The sequence below is a fragment of the Plasmodium chabaudi genome (genome assembly GCF_900002335.3).
Source record: "Plasmodium chabaudi chabaudi strain AS genome assembly, chromosome: 8".
Classification (NCBI taxonomy): Eukaryota; Apicomplexa; class Aconoidasida; order Haemosporida; family Plasmodiidae; genus Plasmodium; species Plasmodium chabaudi.
This window is the reverse complement of record NC_030108.2, coordinates 686,088-708,770: the sequence shown is the minus strand read 5'-3', so window position 1 is coordinate 708,770 and position 22,683 is coordinate 686,088. Positions and strand designations below refer to the sequence as shown.

Sequence of the window (22,683 nt, the reverse complement as noted above, 5' to 3'; positions counted from 1 at the left end):
TCCATGGATAATATATGATGAGTTTTTTAAAAATAAAAAAATCAAATTATATATCAACAATGATAACATAAATTAAATTTAAATATTCAATTTTCATTTTTCATTGACTTTTCCATTTAGTTATTTTTATTATGAAAATTATGGTCATGTCATATTTTATATCATTTTCCCCCACAGCGTGAGTAATTAATTCTAATTAATATATTTGTATTAATATATATATAGTTTAATTAATATATGTTATACATACATGAATTAACACATTATTATGATTTACATAAGGATGTTTAAGTATCCTTTTTGCGTATAGTTATTTTATATGACTATATAATATATGCATAAATATAAATTTATTAAGTAACCAACCACTAACCTTTTTAATTAAGCTGATTTTTCCTTTTAAATAGTTATAATATGTAGACCTTGTTATTTTACTAAAAATAAATTTATATTTAAATAAACAGTTTATTGTCATATATATATTCCATAAATGTTCTATAAGCATATACAAAATATACATGTACAAAATTTTATGTGGCATATACAGGAAATAATGTTGACTTAATTGGTAAATTTATAAAATGTTTGAATAAATTATTATATAAAAATATGTATATAATATAATCCGAACATAAAATTCATTTGCCTTTTTATAGAAATGCAGAAATATTTAACCACTTAAAAATTTTGCATTTTACAGTGTACTTTTTATTTTTCATATATAATTATATATTTACCTACATTTTGGTATTTTTAATTGAGTTTGTCAATATATTAAAGACGTATAATTTAGAAAAAGTCAAACTTTGCAACACAAAAAAGATATGCACATGAATATATATATATATCTACATATACTAATTAGTGAAGAATAAATTTTTTTAAAATAATTACAACAATATATTTGTAAAATTTTATAAAATTTATTTGCTATATTAATAAATAAAGTTATATTTTCACACATGCACAAGTAAAAATATACTAGCATATTCAAAAATAACTATACTGATCGTAACTAAAAGTATATAAAGAACAGATTGTCAATTTACATTATTTTCCAATCTATTGTAAACACATACAATTGTTAAAGGAGAAGACGCCCTATCTCAAATAGTGGCCACAAAATAAAATTGTCAGCCAAGCTTTAAAAATAAGCAAACAGATTCAATAGTTAAATAGTACTGCGACCGTTGAAATTAAAAGGATAGTAGTAACCATACACACGCATATACAAACTTGTAAAGAGGCAAACGATGGAGAAGCATAGAGAGAAAGAAAGTAACCCTAGTCAAGTTAAAGACACAGAGATGTTAAATTGTTTGATGCAAAAGTTAACTTCAAAAAATTTTTTAGAAGAAAAAGAAACAAAAAATCGATTTTATTTAGTAGAAAATAAGGATGTAAAAATAAAAAAATTAAAAGAACATGGTCATTCAGCATCTTTAAATGATAATCTAAGTCCATTACAATATGAAAGGATAAAATATAAACCTACATTACCTAAGGCCTTAGCAAGTGAATATCAAATATTAGATGAAGATTTTGGAGATGAGTTTATAAATAAAAAAGAATACGAAGAAATAAAAAAATTTTTTAAAAGTATAGATGGTTTACCAATGATAAATGTAAAAGAAACAAAAAATAATGAATCATTTAAAGGTGGAAATATATTAAAAATTGGTATTATATTATCTGGAGGTCCAGCACCAGGAGGACATAATGTTATATCAGGTATTTATGATTATGCAAAACGATATAATGAAGAATCTCAAGTTATTGGATTTTTAGGAGGTATAGATGGTTTATATAATAAAAATTATGTAACAATAACAGATAACTTAATGAATAAGTTTCGTAATTTAGGTGGTTTTAATATGTTATGGTCAGGTAGAGGTAAAGTTAAAAATAAAGATGATTTGCTAGCTATTGAAAATATTGTTTTAAAATTAAAATTAAACGGTTTAGTAATTATAGGAGGTGATGGCTCAAATAGTAATGCCGCATTAATTTCTGAATATCTTAAAGAAAGAAATGTTCCTATCTCTGTTATAGGTGTACCCAAAACAATTGATGGTGATTTAAAGAGTGAAGCAATTGAAATAAGTTTTGGATTTGATACCGCAACTAGAACCTATTCTGAAATAATAGGAAATTTATGTACAGATGTAAAAACAGGAAATAATGTTTATCATGTTGTTCGAGTTATGGGACGATCTGCTTCACATGTTGTGCTCGAATGTGCATTACAAACAAGACCAAATGTTGTATTGATTGGTGAAGAAGTCGAAAGAGATAAAATACCACTAAAAACTATTGTAAGTAATATTGTTAATATAATATTAAAAAGACATGATTTAAATAAAGATTATGGTGTAATTTTATTACCAGAGGGGTTAATAGAATTTATACCCGAAATGAAAATATTAATTGAAGAATTAAATATTATTTTAAAAACATCGGATCGATCGGAACCATTTGATCCATCTAAATTAAAAGAATCAAAAGAATTATGGAATTTCTTACCACAAATAATTAGGGACCAATTGTTATTAGATAGAGAATCAACTGGTTATATACAAGTTGGAAAAGTTGCAACAGAAAGATTAATAATAAATTTAGTTGAATCCGAATTAGCTAAATTAAAAGATGTTAATTTGAATATTCATTTTATGGCCCATTACTTAGGATATGAAGGTAGATGTGCATTACCATCAAATTTTGATTGTAACTATTGTTATTCATTAGGATATAATGCTGCATTATTAATTGATCATAAGAAAACTGGTTACATGTCAATCATACGAAATTTGAAAAATTCTTATGAAGATTGGATACCCGCTGGTATTCCATTTTTAAGAATAATGCATGTATGTAAAGACAATTTAGGAAAAGAATATCCAGCTGTCAAAAAATACTTAGTAGACTTAAATAGCCCATTATTTAAAGTTTTAAAAGAAGTTCAAAATTTATGGTCGTTATATGATTTATATAGATCACCAGGACCAATACAATTCAATGGCTATTTAAGTAACTACAGATGTTATACTGTTAAAATACCACAGAAAGATGAATTATTATGTCAAAACTCAGATGATTTGAATATTATAATTAATTCGACTACTAAAGGTGGCAATGACAAAACGGAAGATAGTCCTGTTTGCGGAATTTCAAATAATCAAAATAAAAATGGAGATAGCGAAGTACAACATCAATCAGGATATAAGTCACTTGGATGCATGTCTGAATTACAAACATCACGTTTATATAATAAATTGGAATTACCTGAACTATGTTCCGATTTAAAAGCAAAAGTAAGAGCAGGAAAACAATATATATCAAATGATCCATATACTCAAAAACAAATATTATCAAATTATCCAAACATGTCTTACGAAAACAAATTTCAAATCCAAGAAATATTTCATGATAAGTATGCATCACCTATAGCTTTTGAAATCAAAATAGGAATTGTATTTTTATCTAGACAATCCCCAGGTGCTATGAATGTATTATGTGGTTTATACAGACGTTTAAAATTGTTAAAAGGTGTTTGTATAGCATTTTATGGATTATATGGCTTATTAAATAATAAGTACATAATCATAAATGATGAAAACATTGCTAAGCATTTAAATCAAGGTGGTTTAGAATTAACAGGAAATTCACCAGAACATTCATTATTTGATGAAGAGAATAGAAATAAAGTTTGTGAAACTGTATCTAAGTTACAATTAAATGGTTTGGTAATGCCTGGTTCAAATGTGACCATAACAGAAGCCGCATTATTAGCTGAATACTTTTTAGAAAAAAAAATTCATACATCTGTTGTTGGAATACCATTAACGGGTTCTAATAATTTGATTCATGAATTAATTGAAACATGTGTTGGTTTTGATAGTAGTACAAAAGTTTATGCATCATTAATTGGTAATGTTCTTACAGATGCAGTCAGTATGCCTAAATACTGGCATTTCATTCGATTAATGGGTCGTTCACCATCTCATGAAGTATTAGAATGTGCATTACAAACGCATCCAAATATGGTTATCATAGCTGAAGAATATGGAGCAGCTGATAAAACACTATGGAGAGTTGTTCAAGATATAGCTGATGTAATATGTGCTAGAGCAGAATTAGGAAAGAATTATGGAACAGTTCTAATTCCAGATGCACTATTAATGCACTTACCACATATGAAAATATTATTAACAGAAATAAGTGATATACTAAATGAAGCATCGGAAAAAGGAGAAGTAATACAAGCAAGAAATGATTTAGTTAATTTGTCAAATGAAAAAATTGAAAAAGAATCACCATGGATAGCAAAATTAACACCATGGAGTTTAGCATTAATCAAAACATTCCCACAATTTATTATTAAAGAATTATTACATGTTGATTTAAGATCTATGCGTTTTGAAAAATTAGAAACTGAACAATTATTATTACAAATGGTTAAAGAAGAATTACATCAAAGAAAAGCAAAAGGAAAATATTCCGGAGTGTTTATGGGGTTAACCCATTTTTTCGGTTATCAAGGACGTTCTTCATTACCTTCAGAGTTCGATTGTAAGTTAGCATATGCATATGGTCATGCAGCTTCAATTGTTATTGAAAGTGGATTAACAGGTTATATAGTATCTATAAGAGGTTTATGTGGTAATGTTAATGATTGGAAATTATTTGCAATTCCATTTATTTCTCTTATGAAAATACTATTAAGAGGACAAGGAAGTAAATCATTAAAGAGTGCATCCAAAGGTGATTTACCCGTCATTCCTAGTGCCCCTGTTGATTTAAACGGAAAAGCATATAGAAGTTTAAAAATTGCTTTACAAAAATGGCAAATGGAAGATAGTTCTTGTAATCCTGGTCCAATACAATTTGAAGGAAATGCTTCTAACTATTATAATAGAACCCTATTTGAAGAACAATCAGAATATTTTGAAATGTTAAGATATGTAGAATGTTATGCAAATATATTAAAAGATACATGTAGATTTGGTGTATCTGCTGATTATTTAAAAAATGTTTTTGTTCAATTATGTGGTATGCTTGTTATGGCATATAAACCAAATGACATATTACAAAGTATGCCCTCTATAGGAAGTATTGAAGATTACTATGATTGGGAACATCAAAGAAAAACTGAAAACAATAAAAAATTTATTTAAACTTATATATTTTATCTAAATTAAGTATATTCATATTTTCTTTTCTCTGCATATTTAGCACACTATAAAACATTGCATAATTTTTATACTATTACGTAATGATCACTTATATATATGATGTTGTAACTGCATCTTCTTAAATAAATAGTTTCCTATTTTATATTATTTCACCACCTTTGTATGTATTATTATTTCATGCCCTATGTGTTACTTTGATTTGTGATGACTGGCAAACTTTAAAACGTTCAAATGAATTAAAAATTAAACAAATTGAAAATGCGCGAATAGGTTGCGTGGGCATCCTTCACACATCTCCATATAATATATACATACATATGCTTGGTCGATTGCTTCCTTTTTTAAGGGAAATCACTTGAGCCGCTAAAAATGTTAACATATGTTTTAAACGAATATGTAGAGCATGCGCAGTATAAAGGCATGTTTTGTATTCGAAAAATTAGTTGCTTTCACTACATTAATTTTCCATTTTTTATTTCATTAAAGGCTTCTCATTTTTTAAGCTAGCGAAAAAAACCAACGGCGCAACGTCATGTTGAATAATAATAATTAGCGCCGTTGGCCAATTAAAATATGCAATTTTCCTCCAATTAATTTATATTTTTTTTATTTTTATTTTTCATATTTTTTCTTACATTATATTTACATTTTTTTTTTATATTTAAAATTTTTGGATTTGTTGGCCAATGAGAAAATAACTGGTTCCCCTGCTCAAAAAAGAGGAACGAAGTTTCCTTAACAATGATACGACATAATAGTATAAGCTTAGTAAAATTCCTAAAGAGAGATAAAAAAATATACTTATCATTTTTTGAAAGTAAGAGATATGTTTCCTATGATACCTTAGCAGGTATCCCCTGGATGGGGCATAGTCGAATTACAAATATTTTCGAGAGAGTTTCAAATGAAGGTCCATTTGATAAAATAACTTGGGAAAGACTTAGTGAGAGGGCTGATAAAATTTCTAATAGTTTTAATTCAAAAGAAATTGGAAGAATACTTTATTCCTATTCGAAAGTAAGATATAGAGATATAAAAGTAATTTACAAATTTATAGAAAAAATAAAATATAAAGAAATAAATAAAACAGATTTATTATCCTTTGCACACATATGTCAAGCCTTAAATCATTTAAATTATTATGATAAACAATTTTTTGAAATTGCATTATCTCGTATATTAAAAATTAAAATTGATAATAATTCTTTTCCAATCATTATTATTTTAAATGCATATGCAAAACATTGTAACAACCAAACATATCGCTACATGAGTTTTAAATTGTTAATATATTTTATACAAAATTTTGGCAACTACAAAGATACATGTACATCTCAAGGCTTAGTAATGTTACTAAATTCGCTATCTCAAATAATTAAGCCTTCTCCAGATTTCTTAAAAGCTGAAGATCCAAACTTAAACAAAATATTCATATCAAACAATAATAAAAGTTATTTATCAGAACAAAGCTTGCATTTCAAAAGGTCAGGAAAAATAACAAGCATTATACATGATGATTATGTAGAAGTACCAAATGATGCGAATAAAAATTCGAGTGAACTAAAAGTCGATGAAGAGAAAGATGAAGAAAAGGATGAAGAATCGGAAACTAGTCCCAATAATCATGCATCTACTAATATAAATATTGTTGAAAAAGATTCTATGAAAAATGAGCACACTAATTGTATGAACAATACAGAAGATAATCCTGAGATTTATGAAAAAGGACACACCCAAAATGAAATTGACAAATGTTACGATGACATAATAGAAAAGAGTGAACATAAAGAAATGCTAAACCAATTTTTTGATGTACTATTATTAGAAATAAGTAAAAAAATAGAAAGTATGAATCCACAATCTTTATCATTGATAATTAATTCATGTTGTAGAATCCCTTTTCATGTATCTACCGAATTTTTAAAAATAATTTGTGAAAAAATAGATAAAAACGTAAATTTCTTAACAATTCGGAATTTATCACTAATAATTAATGGATATATGAAATTAAAAATAAAAAATATAGATTATATTTCAAACATATTTAAAGAGATCGAAAAAAAAATACTTTCTTGTGATGACCAACAACTTAGTTTTATATTAAGTGGGATATCAAAGTTGAACGAAGATAATATTAATTATTGTAAAGACAATAAAAATTTAATGAACAAAATAAATTCTAAAATTATTTTGAGCATACGAAAAATGAATATATCAACTTTGTGTAATATAATGTATTACTATGCTAAACTAAATATTTATAATGAGGATATATTTAATGCATTTCAAATTTATTTAAAAAATTTATTAGATAATGCAAATATGCACCATCTTTCGCTTTCTGCATATGTGTTTGGAAAATATAAAAAAAACGCTAGTTTAACTGAATTAGTATTAAAAAAAAGCGAAGAAATATTGTTAAAAAAAATTGAAAATAAAAACAAGACTAATCCAATAAATATAGAAAATGGTTTTCTTATCAACGATATGAAAGATGCGCTAATTTTAATAAACAGTTTTAGCGAATTGAATATAAAATCGGATATATTAGGATCCTACTTATGTGACATTATACATATAAACCAAAAAAAAATAAATTTATTTAATGAAAATTATGAACATGGTCAGAATATTATTTCAAAAAAAATGCACACACTTAAGCATAACATCTCATTTTTAAATGAACATGTTCAGGATAAAATTTTAAAAAAAAATATTTATTTATCCCAAAAATCGCGAGCTCTGTATGCAGATTGGATTTGTTCTACAAAAAATAACTGAATTTGTAAATTAGTGGATATACGAAAATATTGAAATAAATTAAATCGCCATAAAAAAGGTGGAAAAAAACAAGCGGGTGAAATACCTTCAAAGATGGCACATAAATCTGTACATATATGTGTAGATTGCACACGCTTGTTTTTTTTTTTCTTTTTGAATAGCAGTTTGGAGTTAAAATACGAGTTCACCTTCATATGCATTAAGTTGGGATTCTTTATCATAATTAGCTACCGATTGCGAAATAAAAAACATTTGAAGTTTTTGTATATTTGAATCAGATATATCAGGATATTCATCTTGTTTCCAATAAGTAGCACTAGGTATCATATTATAAGTTTGTATTTTTTTATTAACATAACATAATTGATTTTGTGTTTCGCTAGCTGTATGATCATCATTGCTTAAAGTTGCTAAAAATGTTTGGGCATTAAAAAAAGAATAATTTATATTACTTCCAATAAATAATCGTCCTCTAAAATGTACCAAAAATTTTTGAAAATTATTTTCCTCTTCTTTATCTATATGCTCCTTTTTACAGTTTATCAAATTGTTATGGCTTGACAAATCGCCATCTTTTTTTTTATTTGCATGAAAATTTTTATTAGTTAGCTCAACATTTTGGGGATATATATCATAATAGTCATAATTATATGTATATTTTGTTATTACATCTTTATTATCTTCACTTTTATATGGTATAAAAAATATATCTGAATTTATTTTTCCATTTTTTTTTATATGAAATGGAAAAATATTTGTATTTAGTTTAACGTTTAATATGTATTCATTATTATGTCTTATTTCATTTCCAAAATTTGTATCATTATCATATTTGTTTGGGTTATTAAATTCTGAACAATTGTTTATATTTTTTGTGTTATCCTCTACACCCCCTTTCTCATTTTTTATTGCACATTCATCCTTTAAAGATGTTTTTACTCCTACTCCCATATTTTTTTTCACATTTGAACTTAACTTAGAACACGCTATTTCTTTAACAATATAAGGAATTTCATCACTTTTTTCTTTTATGATTTCCTGAAGAAGATTTTCTTCTTCTTGTGTATCATCTCCAAAGAAGGAGTTCATTGTCTTTGCAGTTTTTTTTTTTTTTTTTTTTTTTTTTGGCTAGCTAGATAGCTAAACTGTGTTTTCAATTGGTGACTTATGCAACTGATTTATGTCTCGATTTCGTCAATCAAAAGACAAAGATATTATTATTTGAATTATCTTTTGAATATATGTTATATTTTTTGGAATTGCAAATTAATTAAAACATGTGTTGCCATCATAAAAAATGCAAAATTTATTTTAAAATTTTAAAGAATTAAAAAAAATTTCTTTAAATATACGTAAAATGTATTCTTTAAGTCGCTGAATATTAATATATACTATTTTTATATTATATTTATTTTTTTATGTGCGTATTGTATAAATATATTGCATATGCGCTATACTATGTCTTCTTTTTAATGTATATATTTTTTCGCATTTGGATTATCTATAGTTGTCGAATTTTCATTATCTTTTCATTTATTAATAACGGCAATTATCAAAATATATAAGCACACAGGGGTATGTATAAATTCCCTTTTTTTGTTATTTAATATTGTCTGAAATTTTTACATAACTAGTGCTAAGAATTCTTATTTTAATTATACTTAAGTTACTGGAAAAGTTAAATATTATATAAAGCTCTGTGGGCAATAAGAAGGCTCATATATTTGCATTGCAATGTTAGTCAGTCTCTATATGTACATATGGAATATACTGTACTAGCATACACATTTATCTCCACATAATTAGTTATCATATTCAATAAGTCCGCATTTCCTCTAGAGTATTATTTTATATTTTATGGAAAATCAAGAAAAAAGTAAAATAATTATTGGGAATATTACAAATGGTTAAATATATTAAGCATATGCAAATGAATTCAAACTGTGCATATTATATAAACATAACTATTCATAAAAACTATAATAATGTGATGGGGAATAAGTACTTTTGATTAACAGATATTCAAGTTCAACAGAGTATAAATACGATTCTTATAACTCTTATTATGGTTCACTATTTATTGTAGTGCTTTAAATATTTTTTTATAATTTTTTTTTATGGCAAAAATAAGATAGCTAGACATGTATTTTGAACTTACACTAATTGTTTGCATATTTATTTAAACATCTGATTTAAACTGTTTAGTTTGTTTAAATAATTTTATATATTTTTAAAAGGTTATGGATTGCACTTTTTTCTTAAAAAAAAAAAAAAAAAAAAAGTGAAAAAAAAAAAGAGAAAAAAAAAAAGAACTTATTAACGATTCATATCATTATGATTAATTAATAAATGAATACATTTTTTACTTTTGTTTTTTTTCTTTTTTGTAAAATTTTGATTTGTTTATTTTCAAATGAATAATATCTTTTGAAATATTTTACAAATTATTATGTTTTAATAATAATTGTATAAATATAAGTATTATCTATAGATTCGTTGAAAAAAAAAAAACAAAAGTAGTACATGTGAAATACCATTTACCGCTTTAATAATATATGCATACTTTTTTTAATTTGTTTTTTTTTTATTTATATTTTATTTGAATAAAAGGTAAATATTATTTTGTACAAAATAACATATTGTAAACGAAAAATAAATTCAAAATAATATAATTACAAAAATACAAATATAAGAAAAAGGGTTTAAATTAAATTTTTAAGAACATTCAAGTGAATATTAACACTATTTTATATTATTATTAATTTTTTTAATATAAATAAATGAAAAAATGTCTATTGCTAAAAAAAGATTAGCGCAAGAAAGAGCAGAATGGAGAAAAGACCATCCTGCTGGATTCTCAGCAAAATATAGTCCCATGAGTGATGGCAAAGGACTAGATATTATGAAATGGATATGTAAAATACCAGGCAAAAAGGTATAAATATTTCATGTATATATAACTAGTAATTTTTTTTAAAGTTATTTTTATATATTATATGGACAAGGAAATAAAATAAATGAATATAACAGAACAATACAAAATATCGTACTCCTAAGCATTGTCACCAATTATTTCTTAATGTTATGTCTTTTTATCAACTAATATTTTATTGTTTATTATTTGTAGGGAGGTTTATGGGAAGGTGGCGAATTTCCAATTACTATGGAATTTACTGATGATTATCCAAGTAAACCACCTAAGTGCAAATTTACTACCGTTTTATTTCATCCAAATATTTATCCATCAGGTATTTATCCAAAAAAAACGAACAAAATGGATGCCATATATATATGTACATATGTACAGCTAGCTATTTTTTCGCTTTTTCATTGGCTATTTTTTTTTTTTTTTTTTTTTTTTTCAATTTTATGTGTATACCCTTTTTAGGAACTGTATGCTTATCAATCTTAAATGAGGATGAAGATTGGAAGCCTTCAATCACTATTAAACAAATTCTTTTGGGAATACAAGTATAACAATTTTTTTTTTCATTTATTGATACGTGTATGGTAAAACATGTATAGACATATCTAGCTATATATATTTTTCCATTTTTTACAACCTTAATTAGGATTTGCTTGACAACCCTAATCCCAATTCTCCTGCACAAGCGGAGCCATTTTTATTATATCAACAAGATAGAGATTCATATGAAAAAAAAGTAAAAAAACAAGCAATGGAATTTAGGCCAAAGGATTAAATAAACAATAATAATATATGTGTACGCATGCAAAATATAAACCCAAAATACTGATTATTATATATTGCAAAAGAAACACACAATTCTCCGCATATATATATTTGCATGTCTTTGTGTATGTTAATTTATTATAATTTTTTAAATGAATAATGATATTTACATTTATCAATTATAATACAAAAAAAAAACACATTTTTAAGTTATCCTATATTTTAAATAGTAATAGTACCATATTTTCCTATGAAAAATTAGGAAATAATTTATATATGGTCTTATATTTATATATGAATATTTAAAATATTTATACCAGCATTATATATATCCTCATATATATGGTTATATGTGAATTTGCAAGGTGTGTAAAAAAAATGCGTTATTTTTAAGCAATGATATAATATTATAAATTAATTTTTTTTTTTTTTTTAAATTGTATATATTAATCTATATATGTTTACATTTATATGTATGCCCATTATATCCGTAGATATGTTTTCATGTGTTTGAATTTTATAAAAAAAACATAAATGGGCTTGAAAATTAATTTAATATTTTAAAAAAAAAAATTTAATAATAATATAAATTAGGGTTTAAATAAAATATATATACATTTTTAAAAACCCATAACAATCGTGCCAATAGCCTTTAGAGGGTTAATAAGAATATGTCCATATCAATTTTGTGTGTGTATTTATATTTTAGGTTTAAGGGCGTACAAATGGGTTAGGTGTTATTGTTCGTTCTTTTTATTTCAAATTAATTATATTTGAAAAAAAATAAATACAATGAAAGGCATAGATAAAGTTGTTTCGAACTGATAAAAGAAATCGGTGTATATTTGAAATAAGGAAATAAAATAATATAAAAATAATGAAAAAAAAAAACGAGGGAAGAAATATTAATACTTGGTGATTTTTCCAAATATATACAATTTATGTATGTCTGATAAGAACGAAAAATATACGTTTTTATTAAAACGTGTGCTTATGTGGGTATATAAAAAATGTAAAATAAAAACGAAAAAGAAAATATATATATATAGCATATTTTTTTCAGCACTTGGAAAATAGTTTATTGCTCGCTATACATTTTAACATAACTTTTTTTGTACAATTACAATTTAATAAATATTCTTTTTTGCATTTTCAAAACAAAATAAAATTTTAACACAATTGAATAAGTATACCTTGTGTGTTTTATAAGGCGGATATCATACATACACTCTAATTGTGCGTGATACCCAAAAAATATTCTTTTAAATTTTTATTATTATTTTGGTAAATTATATAAAACCTTTTCATCCTTACTGTTATATATATTAGCTTTATTTTTGTGTAATATACATATCAGTACTTAAATAATGTTTTATGTAAAGAATTAATTTTTTTTCATATTTTTCGTACTTAGATTATTTAATAAGGCATGGGATGAATTTGCTTCCCTTTCCTTTTTTACGAAAATCTTTTTTTCATTTCACCAAGTATTCATTCCTATGTATATATAAAACATGATGAGTACGAGAAATATGTGTAACATAATCAATTTTTATTATTAAATAATTTTATACAACTTATAAAATTTGTATAGTTATAGCTACATAATTAGATTCCAATATGTGTGCGCATAAATAAGGCATTATGAATGTACTTACGTACTGAATATACTTTATTTTGTGTATGTATTTTTAAATAGTTTTCATTTTATTATCTTATATATTTTTATAAAACATGTGCATCTATTCTGCATATATTCCATCGTACGTATTGCCTAGCGTTGCCACACAATACTTACATAAACCTGTGTATATAAATGTATGCGCACATAACAAATAGCAGGCAATACGTCTTTGTTCCTTATTTATTTATTCTCCCGATTTGTTATTTTTACTTATTTACATTACACAGTAAACAATGATATCGAATGTGAAGCATCGAAAAGTGATGGGAGTATTTCGAGCTATGTCAAGTTTTTGTGATTCAAATAAATTAAAAAATGTAAATTATATAAATAAAAAACGAGAAAAAGTAGTTATTTTAGGATCAGGATGGGGTGGTATACATTTTTTATTAAATATAGATTTTCAAAAATATGATGTAACACTAGTTTCACCAAGGAATTATTTTACTTTCACTCCTTTATTGCCATGCTTATGTAGTGGCACATTAAATGTAGATGCCTGTTCAGAACGTATTGATATTTTATTAAAAAAAAACAATATCTCAGGAAAATATTTAAAGCTCGAATGTACAGATATAGTATATAAAGATAAGTATATCAAATGTAAGGAAGATACAAATAGTAATAATGAAATTAAAATCAAATATGATTATTTAATTATTTCAGTAGGAGCAAAAACGAATTCTTTTAATATAAAGGGTGTAGATAAATATGCATTTTATATAAAAGATGTAATTGATGCTTTAAAAATACGAAAAAAATTTATTTCTAATTTAGAAGCATGTTTAAAAGAAATAAAGACGAACAATACGTCTGCAAAGTATAATGGTAATACTACAAACGATGAGTTTGTGAAAAATATGTTACATGTTGTTGTGGTTGGTGGTGGACCAACAGGTGTTGAAGTGGCAGCTGAGTTAGCAGATTTTGTAAATAATGATATAAAAAATAAATATAAACAAATTTATAAATATATATCTATTACTATTGTTGAAGGAGGTAATAATTTACTTCCTACATTTACACAAAATATTTCAAATTTTACAAAAGATAATTTTAAAAAATTAAATATAAATGTGTATACAAATTATCATGTAACTGAAATTGATGAAAATCATTTTTATATAAAATCAAGTATAAATAAAAATGAAGAGCCAAAAAAAATTCCTTATGGTATGATAATTTGGGCTAGTGGCTTAGCTCAAACACCATTAATAAATAATTTTATAAAAAAAATACCTGAACAGGTTAATAATAGAATTTTAAATGTAAACCAACATTTAAAAGTAATTGGAATACCAACAAATGATGTTTATGCAATAGGGGATTGTAAAAAAATCGAACCCATAAAATCTCATGAGCATATGGATAAAATAATAAACTGTTTAGGTGATTCAAAAGTTACATCAGATACATTAAAAAATAAATCAGAAGAATTATCAAATATATTTCCTCAACTTAGTAATAAAAAATGGGATTATAATAAAAATAAAAAAACAGAAATGAATCAAAAAGAATTGGAAGACTATCTAATAATGGTTGATAAAAATTATAAGTCTCCACCACCAACAGCACAAAATGCTAAGCAAGAAGCTTTTTATTTATCAAACATATTTAACAATCATTTATATTATAAAAATAATAATATCATACCACCATTTATTGAAAAATGGAAAGGGTCTTTAGCATATATAGGTAATCATCAAGTGGTTGCTCATTTGCCGTTTTATGAAATTAAAGGTGGGCCTCTTTCATTTACATTTTGGAAAATTATTTATATGCAAATGTTATTAACCTGGAGATCACGACTTATCTTTATCTTCAGCTTTTTACGAACGAAGATTTATGGTAGACCATTTTACTAATCACACACATGCATAGTAATTTGGCAATTCCTTATTTAGCTCCTTTTGTACATAATTTTTTATGTTTTGTTTCACGTGTTTTGCCTGCACAATGCTTTTAATTTTGGGCCCGCACCATTTCATCTTTTTTCACTTCACCATTTTATCTTTTTTCACTTCACAGTTCCCTATTTTCATCTTTTTTCACTTCACTATTTTCATATTTTTTCATCGTTTTTCACCACACTTTAAATTCACCAATTTGAGCTCCTCTTCAGGAGGCATAAATTATTCACACGATAAAACCGAGAGCGGGTCATCCCCCTCTTATCAATGCGCACACTACGAGTGTACGCGATTCCAAATGAATAGGCCATGCTTTGTTCATGCAGGAAATTCACTCTGCTATATTTCTCTATCAAATAGTTAATGAATAAATATTATAAAAACAAAATGTTTCATTTTTGAGTTTTAGAATTCTATGTAAAGCCATGGAATTTCTAAATAAAATCTAATTAAATAGAAATAAATTAAAGACGCAAATAAATACTAATAAAAACAAGCAGTAAAAAATGGAAAGAATAAAGATAGTGTAGTAAAATGAGTTCACACCCTTTTTATACACAACAAAAAAATATAGCCAAAAGATGTTAAGAAATAAATTTAAAAGATAAGCAAATGAATAGTGAGGATATACAAACATGTGATAACATTTTCTAAACATGAAATGGATATTCATTTTTATTTCCCTTGAATAAACTTCTAAGCATTCAAGAGATCTTTTTCAAATTGTTCTAACTCCTTGGCATCGAATTTATTTATGCCATCAAAATTTATGTCATCACCAAAATTTATGTCATCCGTAAAATTAAACTCATCGATATTTATCTCTTTATATTTTTCACTGACTTTATTTGAATCTGTTTGAATATTCGAAGTTTGATGAGTTTCATTTCGAGGGGCATCAATAGGGTTACTGTTTTTATTTTCTAAATTATTAGTAAGAGATGAGTTCTTATTGGGGTCATCAAAATGGAATAGAACTTCTTCACTATCACTATCCATCTTTATTTTATTTACTTTAGTATCATAACATAAGTTATTTTCATTATTAATATTGATGTCTTGTTTAGTTTGTTTTTCCTGACTGTTTGATGGTTCAATTTTATCATGATTTTTTGGATTTAAAATAACAATTTTATTATTTTTCATTTCAGTTAAATTTATATCTATCAATTCAGTAGACTCTGTTTTGTCTGCTAACCTTTTACTTTCATCATATGCTTCATCAAAGCCTCTAATAAAGGACGAAGATGCAGAGTAGGAAAAGGTTACTAAATTGTTTCGATCTGGAAATTCGTATTTGTTTTCTGCTTTGTCATATATACCGGCATAATTATTCATATTATGATGAACTAGATTAGAATTTCGTTTTTTTGCTTCATCGTTTTTTGCTTCATCGTTTTTTGCATGCTCAGCTTGCATGTACTCATCAAATATGGTCTGCTTGTTTTCGTAAATATAGTCTGCTATCTCATTATATATAATATCGATGTTAAAATAATAAGATTTCCAAAAAGCTATTTCATTCATATATTGGGGAACAATACAATTTTTTGTTAATACCAAATTGTTGTCTTGGTTGAGGATCTCTTCAGTTTGTATTTTTTTTTTTTCCCAATTAAAATTATAATTTTGTAATACAATAGTATTAATAATTTTATTTTTATCTTTATTTAATTTTAATATTTGTTCATAAATAATCTGATTAATATTATTATCAGGTAATTTGATAGGACATGACTCACCATATTTTTTTCTGTAAATTTTTGAAACCATGATGTCACCTTTTTTCCATGGTACAATTCGAGATAAATATATTTTACAATCATTTAAGATTGAATTTGAATTATAATAATTTCCATTTTCATTTCCATCATTAATTGTATTTATTTTTTCATGATATATATCACTAACGATTTTTTTAAAATTGTTAATACCATTTACGATCTTATTATTATAATATATAAACTCAGGAGATTCAGTTGCATTTATTATATATTTATTATTTAGTTCGTTTATCTTATTATTAATACTTGTTTTTAAACTCATCGAATTTGTATTATTATTCCCTGCATTATTATCACTCGAGTCTATATTTACATTATTTATTTCATTTAAAATTGTATTTATGTTCTCTGCTTTCTTTTTCACCTGGTTACTTAACTCTTTCCATAATGAATACATCTTCAATCAAATTAGGGGAGGAGTTAAAAAAGGCTGTACAATAAATCAGTAAATAAACAAATATATCATATCTTCACGTTTTTTTTTTCAAGTTTTTTTTTCAAATTTTTTTTGAGCGTCATATAATTTATTTCCATACAATACTGACGTTGACCTTCCTACTATTTTTACACAACATTGTTCAACGAAATAAAAAACGAAATTCAAATTATAGGAAATTTATTTTTTCTAATTTATTTATTTATAAAAAAAAACGTTGTATATATATTACAGATTAAATGGTATCTTTACATATGTTTGTATAGTTATATATTTTTTTTTTTTTTTTTTTTTTTTTTTTTATGGTACATAATTTTGATACTTGTATTTTGTTGAAATGAGGGGAGGAAAATAAAAAAACTGAAATGGACAAATATAATCTAATAAATATTGTATAAAAATAAAATTAATAAAAATTAAGAGATAAATAAAATAAAACTATGAAATAAGAAAAAATAATGAAAAAAAAGACAAGTATATATTTTTATTTATTTTATTTCTCTTAATAATATTAATTAAAATATATATGCACATAAATTATACAAAATTACACATAAATATTGTACATATTTTTACACGTAAAAAATTAATGCGCATCATACGGTTAAAAAAAAATAAAGATTGTACTGTGTATATATATAATATATATAATATATAATTATAATGTTTATATATACATATTAACACATCCATATTAATATCACAATTGTATGTATCCACCTTTTAACCTTAAAAATCGCATGCTGGATAGTTTAATAATAGTATTACCCTATATTTTTAAGTTCAAACTTTTATTTTATTTTTTTTTTTTAATTCATATTATAACATTACGAAATACAGGCTTATATTTCGTTCATCCAACTTTTTATTTACGCATTTAATTGTTCATATTGCATATGTATATTTTGTTTCATTTAATAATTTGCTAACCATTGTAACACAAATAAAACTATTTTTATGTGAATACAAAATCGTCATGAATATATAAAATAAGTCATTACTTTAATTTTTGGCACGCACAAACTTAGTGCAAGGCATAGTTATATATCACTGTTGTACGTACATCCCGTGTGAGAAATAATGGCATACATACATATATACAACTTCGTGGATATTTAAGCGTATACATATATACACACATATATATACCCCACGCATTATACAATAATATTCGTTATTAATATTATGTGTTAATTAATATATTCCAAGCGGAATGCGGACATGTATATAATATACGAACTTCCGTTGTATCCATACATAGCCATGTGATTGGATATGTTATGCATTAATTAGTTATATATTTTTATACGTTTAATTTATGTGTCCATGTGTAGTTATTTCAAAACTGTTTAATTGTACTCACCACCAGTTCGTAAATATTTTTTATTTTATTAATTTTATATTTTTACACACTCTAGTGCATATAATAGTAAGTCAATAAATTATACATACATGGGGAAGCAAAAACGAACTCCTTAAAAAAGGACGAGATATTAAATTAGCAAACCTTTTTTTGAACAAATGTGTTTTATTTTGAAGAGGTGGAAATACTATGCTCTAAATTTAGTGAAACGGCCTAGAAATATATACAAATAAGCATATATACATACTTATATAATATTTATAAACATATATGAATGTGTAGCTGGGCATATTTACACGTTTACGCACCTTCTTGATGTGCCAAAATGAATGAAGACGTACTGAAAAATATAAAAATCAATAATAATTTTTTAGAGTTTGAAGAAATAATAAAAGACATAAATACCCCTTTTAGTTTTATTGATTTGGTTGAAATTCCATGTGTCCCTTTAGTGGATATATATGGATTATCATTACTTAGTAATGAAGCATATTTAGAATATAAAAATGGATTACGAGAGGATAAATTAAAAGTAGACGATGAAATAGTGTTATCATTATTTTTTGCTGTAAAATTATATAAAAAAAATATTATAAAAATTAAGTTTCCTTCTTACTATGATATAATCGAAACTTTAAAATTTGATCCGGTTTCAGTAACAATTGGTTTGTTTAACCAATTTTATTTTGAAACAGCATATGAACTATGTAATTTATTACCTACTAATGAATGGCCATCAACTAATTTTTACGATATATTAAGAAAAGCAGAAAAAACAAGAATACACTTTTTAATAAATAATAAAAAAAAATTAAATTCCTATTTCTTAGAAGGACTTACAAACAAAGAAAAAAAAATTTATAAATATTTTATTGAAGGTACTTCAAAAGAAAGGGAAAGAATGAATAAAGAAACAACACTTTTTTATTTTTATGAGAAAGAAAAATGATAAAAGGGGCGTCTGAAATTGTTAAATACCAATGAAATATATTTATTTTTTTTTTGTTGTGTTTATGAAGATATACCTTACATGTATAATTTTTAATTATTCATCTATGTATGTATAAGTATGCATGTAGCTATTATTTTATCGTTTTTTTTTTTTACCCTTTGTTTTAAAACTATTATTTGTTAATATAATATAAAATTAGCTAATTATTTGATAATATTTTTTCGTCCTATTTCGTGGGGCATATATGTCTATCACTTGTGTGTGAGACTTGTGCTAACCTTTTTTATGACAAAAATTCTGAACGGGTCATAAAAATTAAGGAAAAAAGCTTATATTTATGAACAGGTCATAAAAAATAGCTAAAAGATTTTTTTTGTTCATATTTTTTTTAAAAATACGTTTCCAATCATGCGTTTCACGTCACTTGTAAAGTTCTATAAAGCAATGATGCCAGAAATATAATAAAAAAATTGCAAGTATTATAACTTGAAATAATTGTATAAATGATAAAATTGGAAAGATATATAACTATTTATATTGATAATGTTAAAAATTTTAATTTAAATCAGCGCCAAGTTGTGTACAAGCATTGTAACAAGCATTGGCTCAATAAAAAAGGTAAGTTCATAAAAAATTAACAAAATAGTACGAACATATTAACATGCATTTAAATGTGTAAACTAATAAGGCACATGCATATAATAAAAAATATGCAACTAAATAAATATTTCGTTGTGGAGCAAAACTTTAACAAATATTAATAAAGGATGTGCATATAATTCGCAGTCGCCATAATATATGCATATTTCTTATGTGCGAATGCGGTAAAAGCGCTAATTAATGTCAACATTTAAAAACGAATTAATAAAGTACACAAAACACAACTGTAGAAATGCATCCACATACATATGTATGCAAATACATGCGTATATATAGGTAAGGAAAACATTTTTTTAAATGTGCCACCACATCATAAGCATGCTTTCAAAGAAGTGTAAGGTCAATGAAAAAAAAAAAAAAAAAATTAATAATAGCAAACTGTACCTATAAAAATGTGCATAATCCAGTTAAGCTCCATTTAATGCCTTTTTTTCTCGTTTTTCTGCAACTTTTAAATATACACATAGTAACAAAGCAATAACTCCAAGGACGTTTAAGCCATAAGCAACAGGGAAGTATTTTCTTTCTCCCATATTGATATATACAACATTTGTTAAATATGTCAAATAAAAATTCAAAAATAAAAATAGTGCACTGACTGCAAACATAATTCCACATAATTTTCCAAAATGCTCCTTCGAATATTTTTCATCAACATAGCAATAAAAGCATGAAAATAAAAATGATATATATAAAAAGAATAAAAATATAGCTGCCATTCTGCAATATACTGAATCAAATAATATTAATAAATAAGCTAATGATCCAAATACATTATTTGTTATAATACTATATACTGATCCAAATTTTCCAGCTAAGTATCCAAATAATGGTGTAGGTATAAATGAAAAAATAGTGGCTATAGAAAATATTGTTGTTAAATCGTTGTTATTCCATATAAATATTGATCTATTTGTTTTCATAAAATAATCAAATTTAATCATACTAGTACTGCAAATAAATGTTGTTATTAAATATTCCCATTTTTTATCATGTCTCCACAAACTTTTAATTTTTTCAATTAAGCTACCATTATTTGTATTATTTAAATTAGTATTATTTTTATGTCCCATTTCAATTTTATCTATATCATTTATCATATCTGCTTTTGCTTTTTTATCTGTATGTGATGATCCAGTAGCTATTTCACTTCCCATTTGTGAAATTTTAATATTCTTTTTTGGTACAATAAATAAACCGACCATAAAAGAAAATAAACTACAAGTAAGTAAATAAAATATACATAAAATATAAAATTCGTTGTCTTGAAAATTGAAGATATTAAAAAATGCGATTTTTAAAAATGATCCAATTGCAAATCCAGTTGATCTAGCTGATCCCAATATTCCAAATATTAATGATTCTTGTTTGTGAAAATATTTCGATAATTTTAATAATGGGATAAATGATAAATCAGCTGATACACCTAAACATATGAAAAAGACATACCATGCATAGGAATGTTTAATTATACTTAATAAAATAAATCCTAATGCTAATATTGTTTGTCCCCATAAAAAACATACTCTTTCTCCAAATGTATCTAATACATATCCACTAATTGATGATAAAAAAAAATGAACAAAAAATGATAACGTGAATAAATTATTCACAGCTGCATCTCGATTACCACATGTATCATAAATATTAAATTCATCTACTCGAAATTTTTCTATAACATCACCAGGTTTACATAGTTCACTAAATGCTCCACTCTTGTATATAATTGGTTGCCATCCACTAAATCCTCCATGTACAAAAGTACCTATTGAAGCAACAATGGAATATAATACTAATACAGCCCATCTATTAATTCTTAAATCGTTCGTTTCGCCATTTGCATATTTCATTTCTGAAATTTCTTCATTCCCTTTAGTTGTCATTGTATATATACATAGAAATTTGAATATAGTATTATATAAATTGGTTGAAAAAATATATACAATTGTGCTTTTATTTCTTCGTATTATTTATGACATTAAAATATTTGCCTACTTATGGGACAAGTCTATATAATATCCTTGAATTATTGTTCTGAGCTATACAGGTATGTGCATAAATCGTTTTAAAATACGTGGACAACTGTACATATATACTGCTTGTATAATAAATACAAAGAAATATGGTGCAACGAATATTTCCCTCTCTATATACTTATAAAAAATGTTTAAAGTGAATGTAAGTTCTTCTATATAATTATACATCAAAATAAAATATATATAAGTCTTAT

The 22,683-nt window shown here is 24.8% G+C and overlaps 8 protein-coding genes across 8 annotated transcripts; 5 read left to right on the top strand and 3 right to left on the bottom strand.

Moving 5' to 3' along the window:
• Nucleotides 1–1,253: 1,253 nt before the first annotated feature.
• PCHAS_0816700 (ATP-dependent 6-phosphofructokinase, putative) lies at nt 1,254–5,174 on the top strand (the record flags this gene model as incomplete). Its single annotated transcript, XM_016797873.1, has 1 exon — nt 1,254–5,174. One exon carries the CDS (start codon nt 1,254–1,256, stop codon nt 5,172–5,174), a length of 3,921 nt encoding a protein of 1,306 aa, XP_016653783.1.
• Nucleotides 5,175–5,933: 759 nt separating this feature from the next.
• PCHAS_0816600 (heptatricopeptide repeat-containing protein, putative) lies at nt 5,934–7,973 on the top strand (the record flags this gene model as incomplete). The annotated part of the gene is made up of 1 exon (XM_736788.2): nt 5,934–7,973. The coding sequence occupies one exon, from the start codon at nt 5,934–5,936 to the stop codon at nt 7,971–7,973; it is 2,040 nt and encodes a 679-aa protein (XP_741881.2).
• A 171-nt stretch (nt 7,974–8,144) lies between these two features.
• On the bottom strand, nt 8,145–9,062 carry PCHAS_0816500 (ribonuclease H2 subunit C, putative; the record flags this gene model as incomplete). The annotated part of the gene is made up of 1 exon (XM_016797872.1): nt 8,145–9,062. The coding sequence occupies one exon, from the start codon at nt 9,060–9,062 to the stop codon at nt 8,145–8,147; it is 918 nt and encodes a 305-aa protein (XP_016653782.1).
• A 1,699-nt stretch (nt 9,063–10,761) lies between these two features.
• PCHAS_0816400 (SUMO-conjugating enzyme UBC9, putative) lies at nt 10,762–11,674 on the top strand (the record flags this gene model as incomplete). Its single annotated transcript, XM_016797871.1, has 4 exons — nt 10,762–10,908; nt 11,101–11,221; nt 11,362–11,444; nt 11,546–11,674. The coding sequence occupies 4 exons, from the start codon at nt 10,762–10,764 to the stop codon at nt 11,672–11,674; spliced, it is 480 nt and encodes a 159-aa protein (XP_016653781.1).
• Nucleotides 11,675–13,581: 1,907 nt separating this feature from the next.
• Nucleotides 13,582–15,213, top strand: PCHAS_0816300 (type II NADH:ubiquinone oxidoreductase, putative; the record flags this gene model as incomplete). The annotated part of the gene is made up of 1 exon (XM_737339.2): nt 13,582–15,213. The coding sequence occupies one exon, from the start codon at nt 13,582–13,584 to the stop codon at nt 15,211–15,213; it is 1,632 nt and encodes a 543-aa protein (XP_742432.2).
• Nucleotides 15,214–15,954: 741 nt separating this feature from the next.
• PCHAS_0816200 (BSD-domain protein, putative) lies at nt 15,955–17,439 on the bottom strand (the record flags this gene model as incomplete). The annotated part of the gene is made up of 1 exon (XM_729305.2): nt 15,955–17,439. One exon carries the CDS (start codon nt 17,437–17,439, stop codon nt 15,955–15,957), a length of 1,485 nt encoding a protein of 494 aa, XP_734398.2.
• A 1,727-nt stretch (nt 17,440–19,166) lies between these two features.
• Nucleotides 19,167–19,790, top strand: PCHAS_0816100 (GINS complex subunit Psf3, putative; the record flags this gene model as incomplete). The annotated part of the gene is made up of 1 exon (XM_738269.2): nt 19,167–19,790. The coding sequence occupies one exon, from the start codon at nt 19,167–19,169 to the stop codon at nt 19,788–19,790; it is 624 nt and encodes a 207-aa protein (XP_743362.2).
• Nucleotides 19,791–20,860: 1,070 nt separating this feature from the next.
• On the bottom strand, nt 20,861–22,336 carry PCHAS_0816000 (apicomplexan amino acid transporter ApiAT2, putative; the record flags this gene model as incomplete). Its single annotated transcript, XM_738270.2, has 1 exon — nt 20,861–22,336. One exon carries the CDS (start codon nt 22,334–22,336, stop codon nt 20,861–20,863), a length of 1,476 nt encoding a protein of 491 aa, XP_743363.2.
• Between the last annotated feature and the right edge of the window lie 347 nt (nt 22,337–22,683).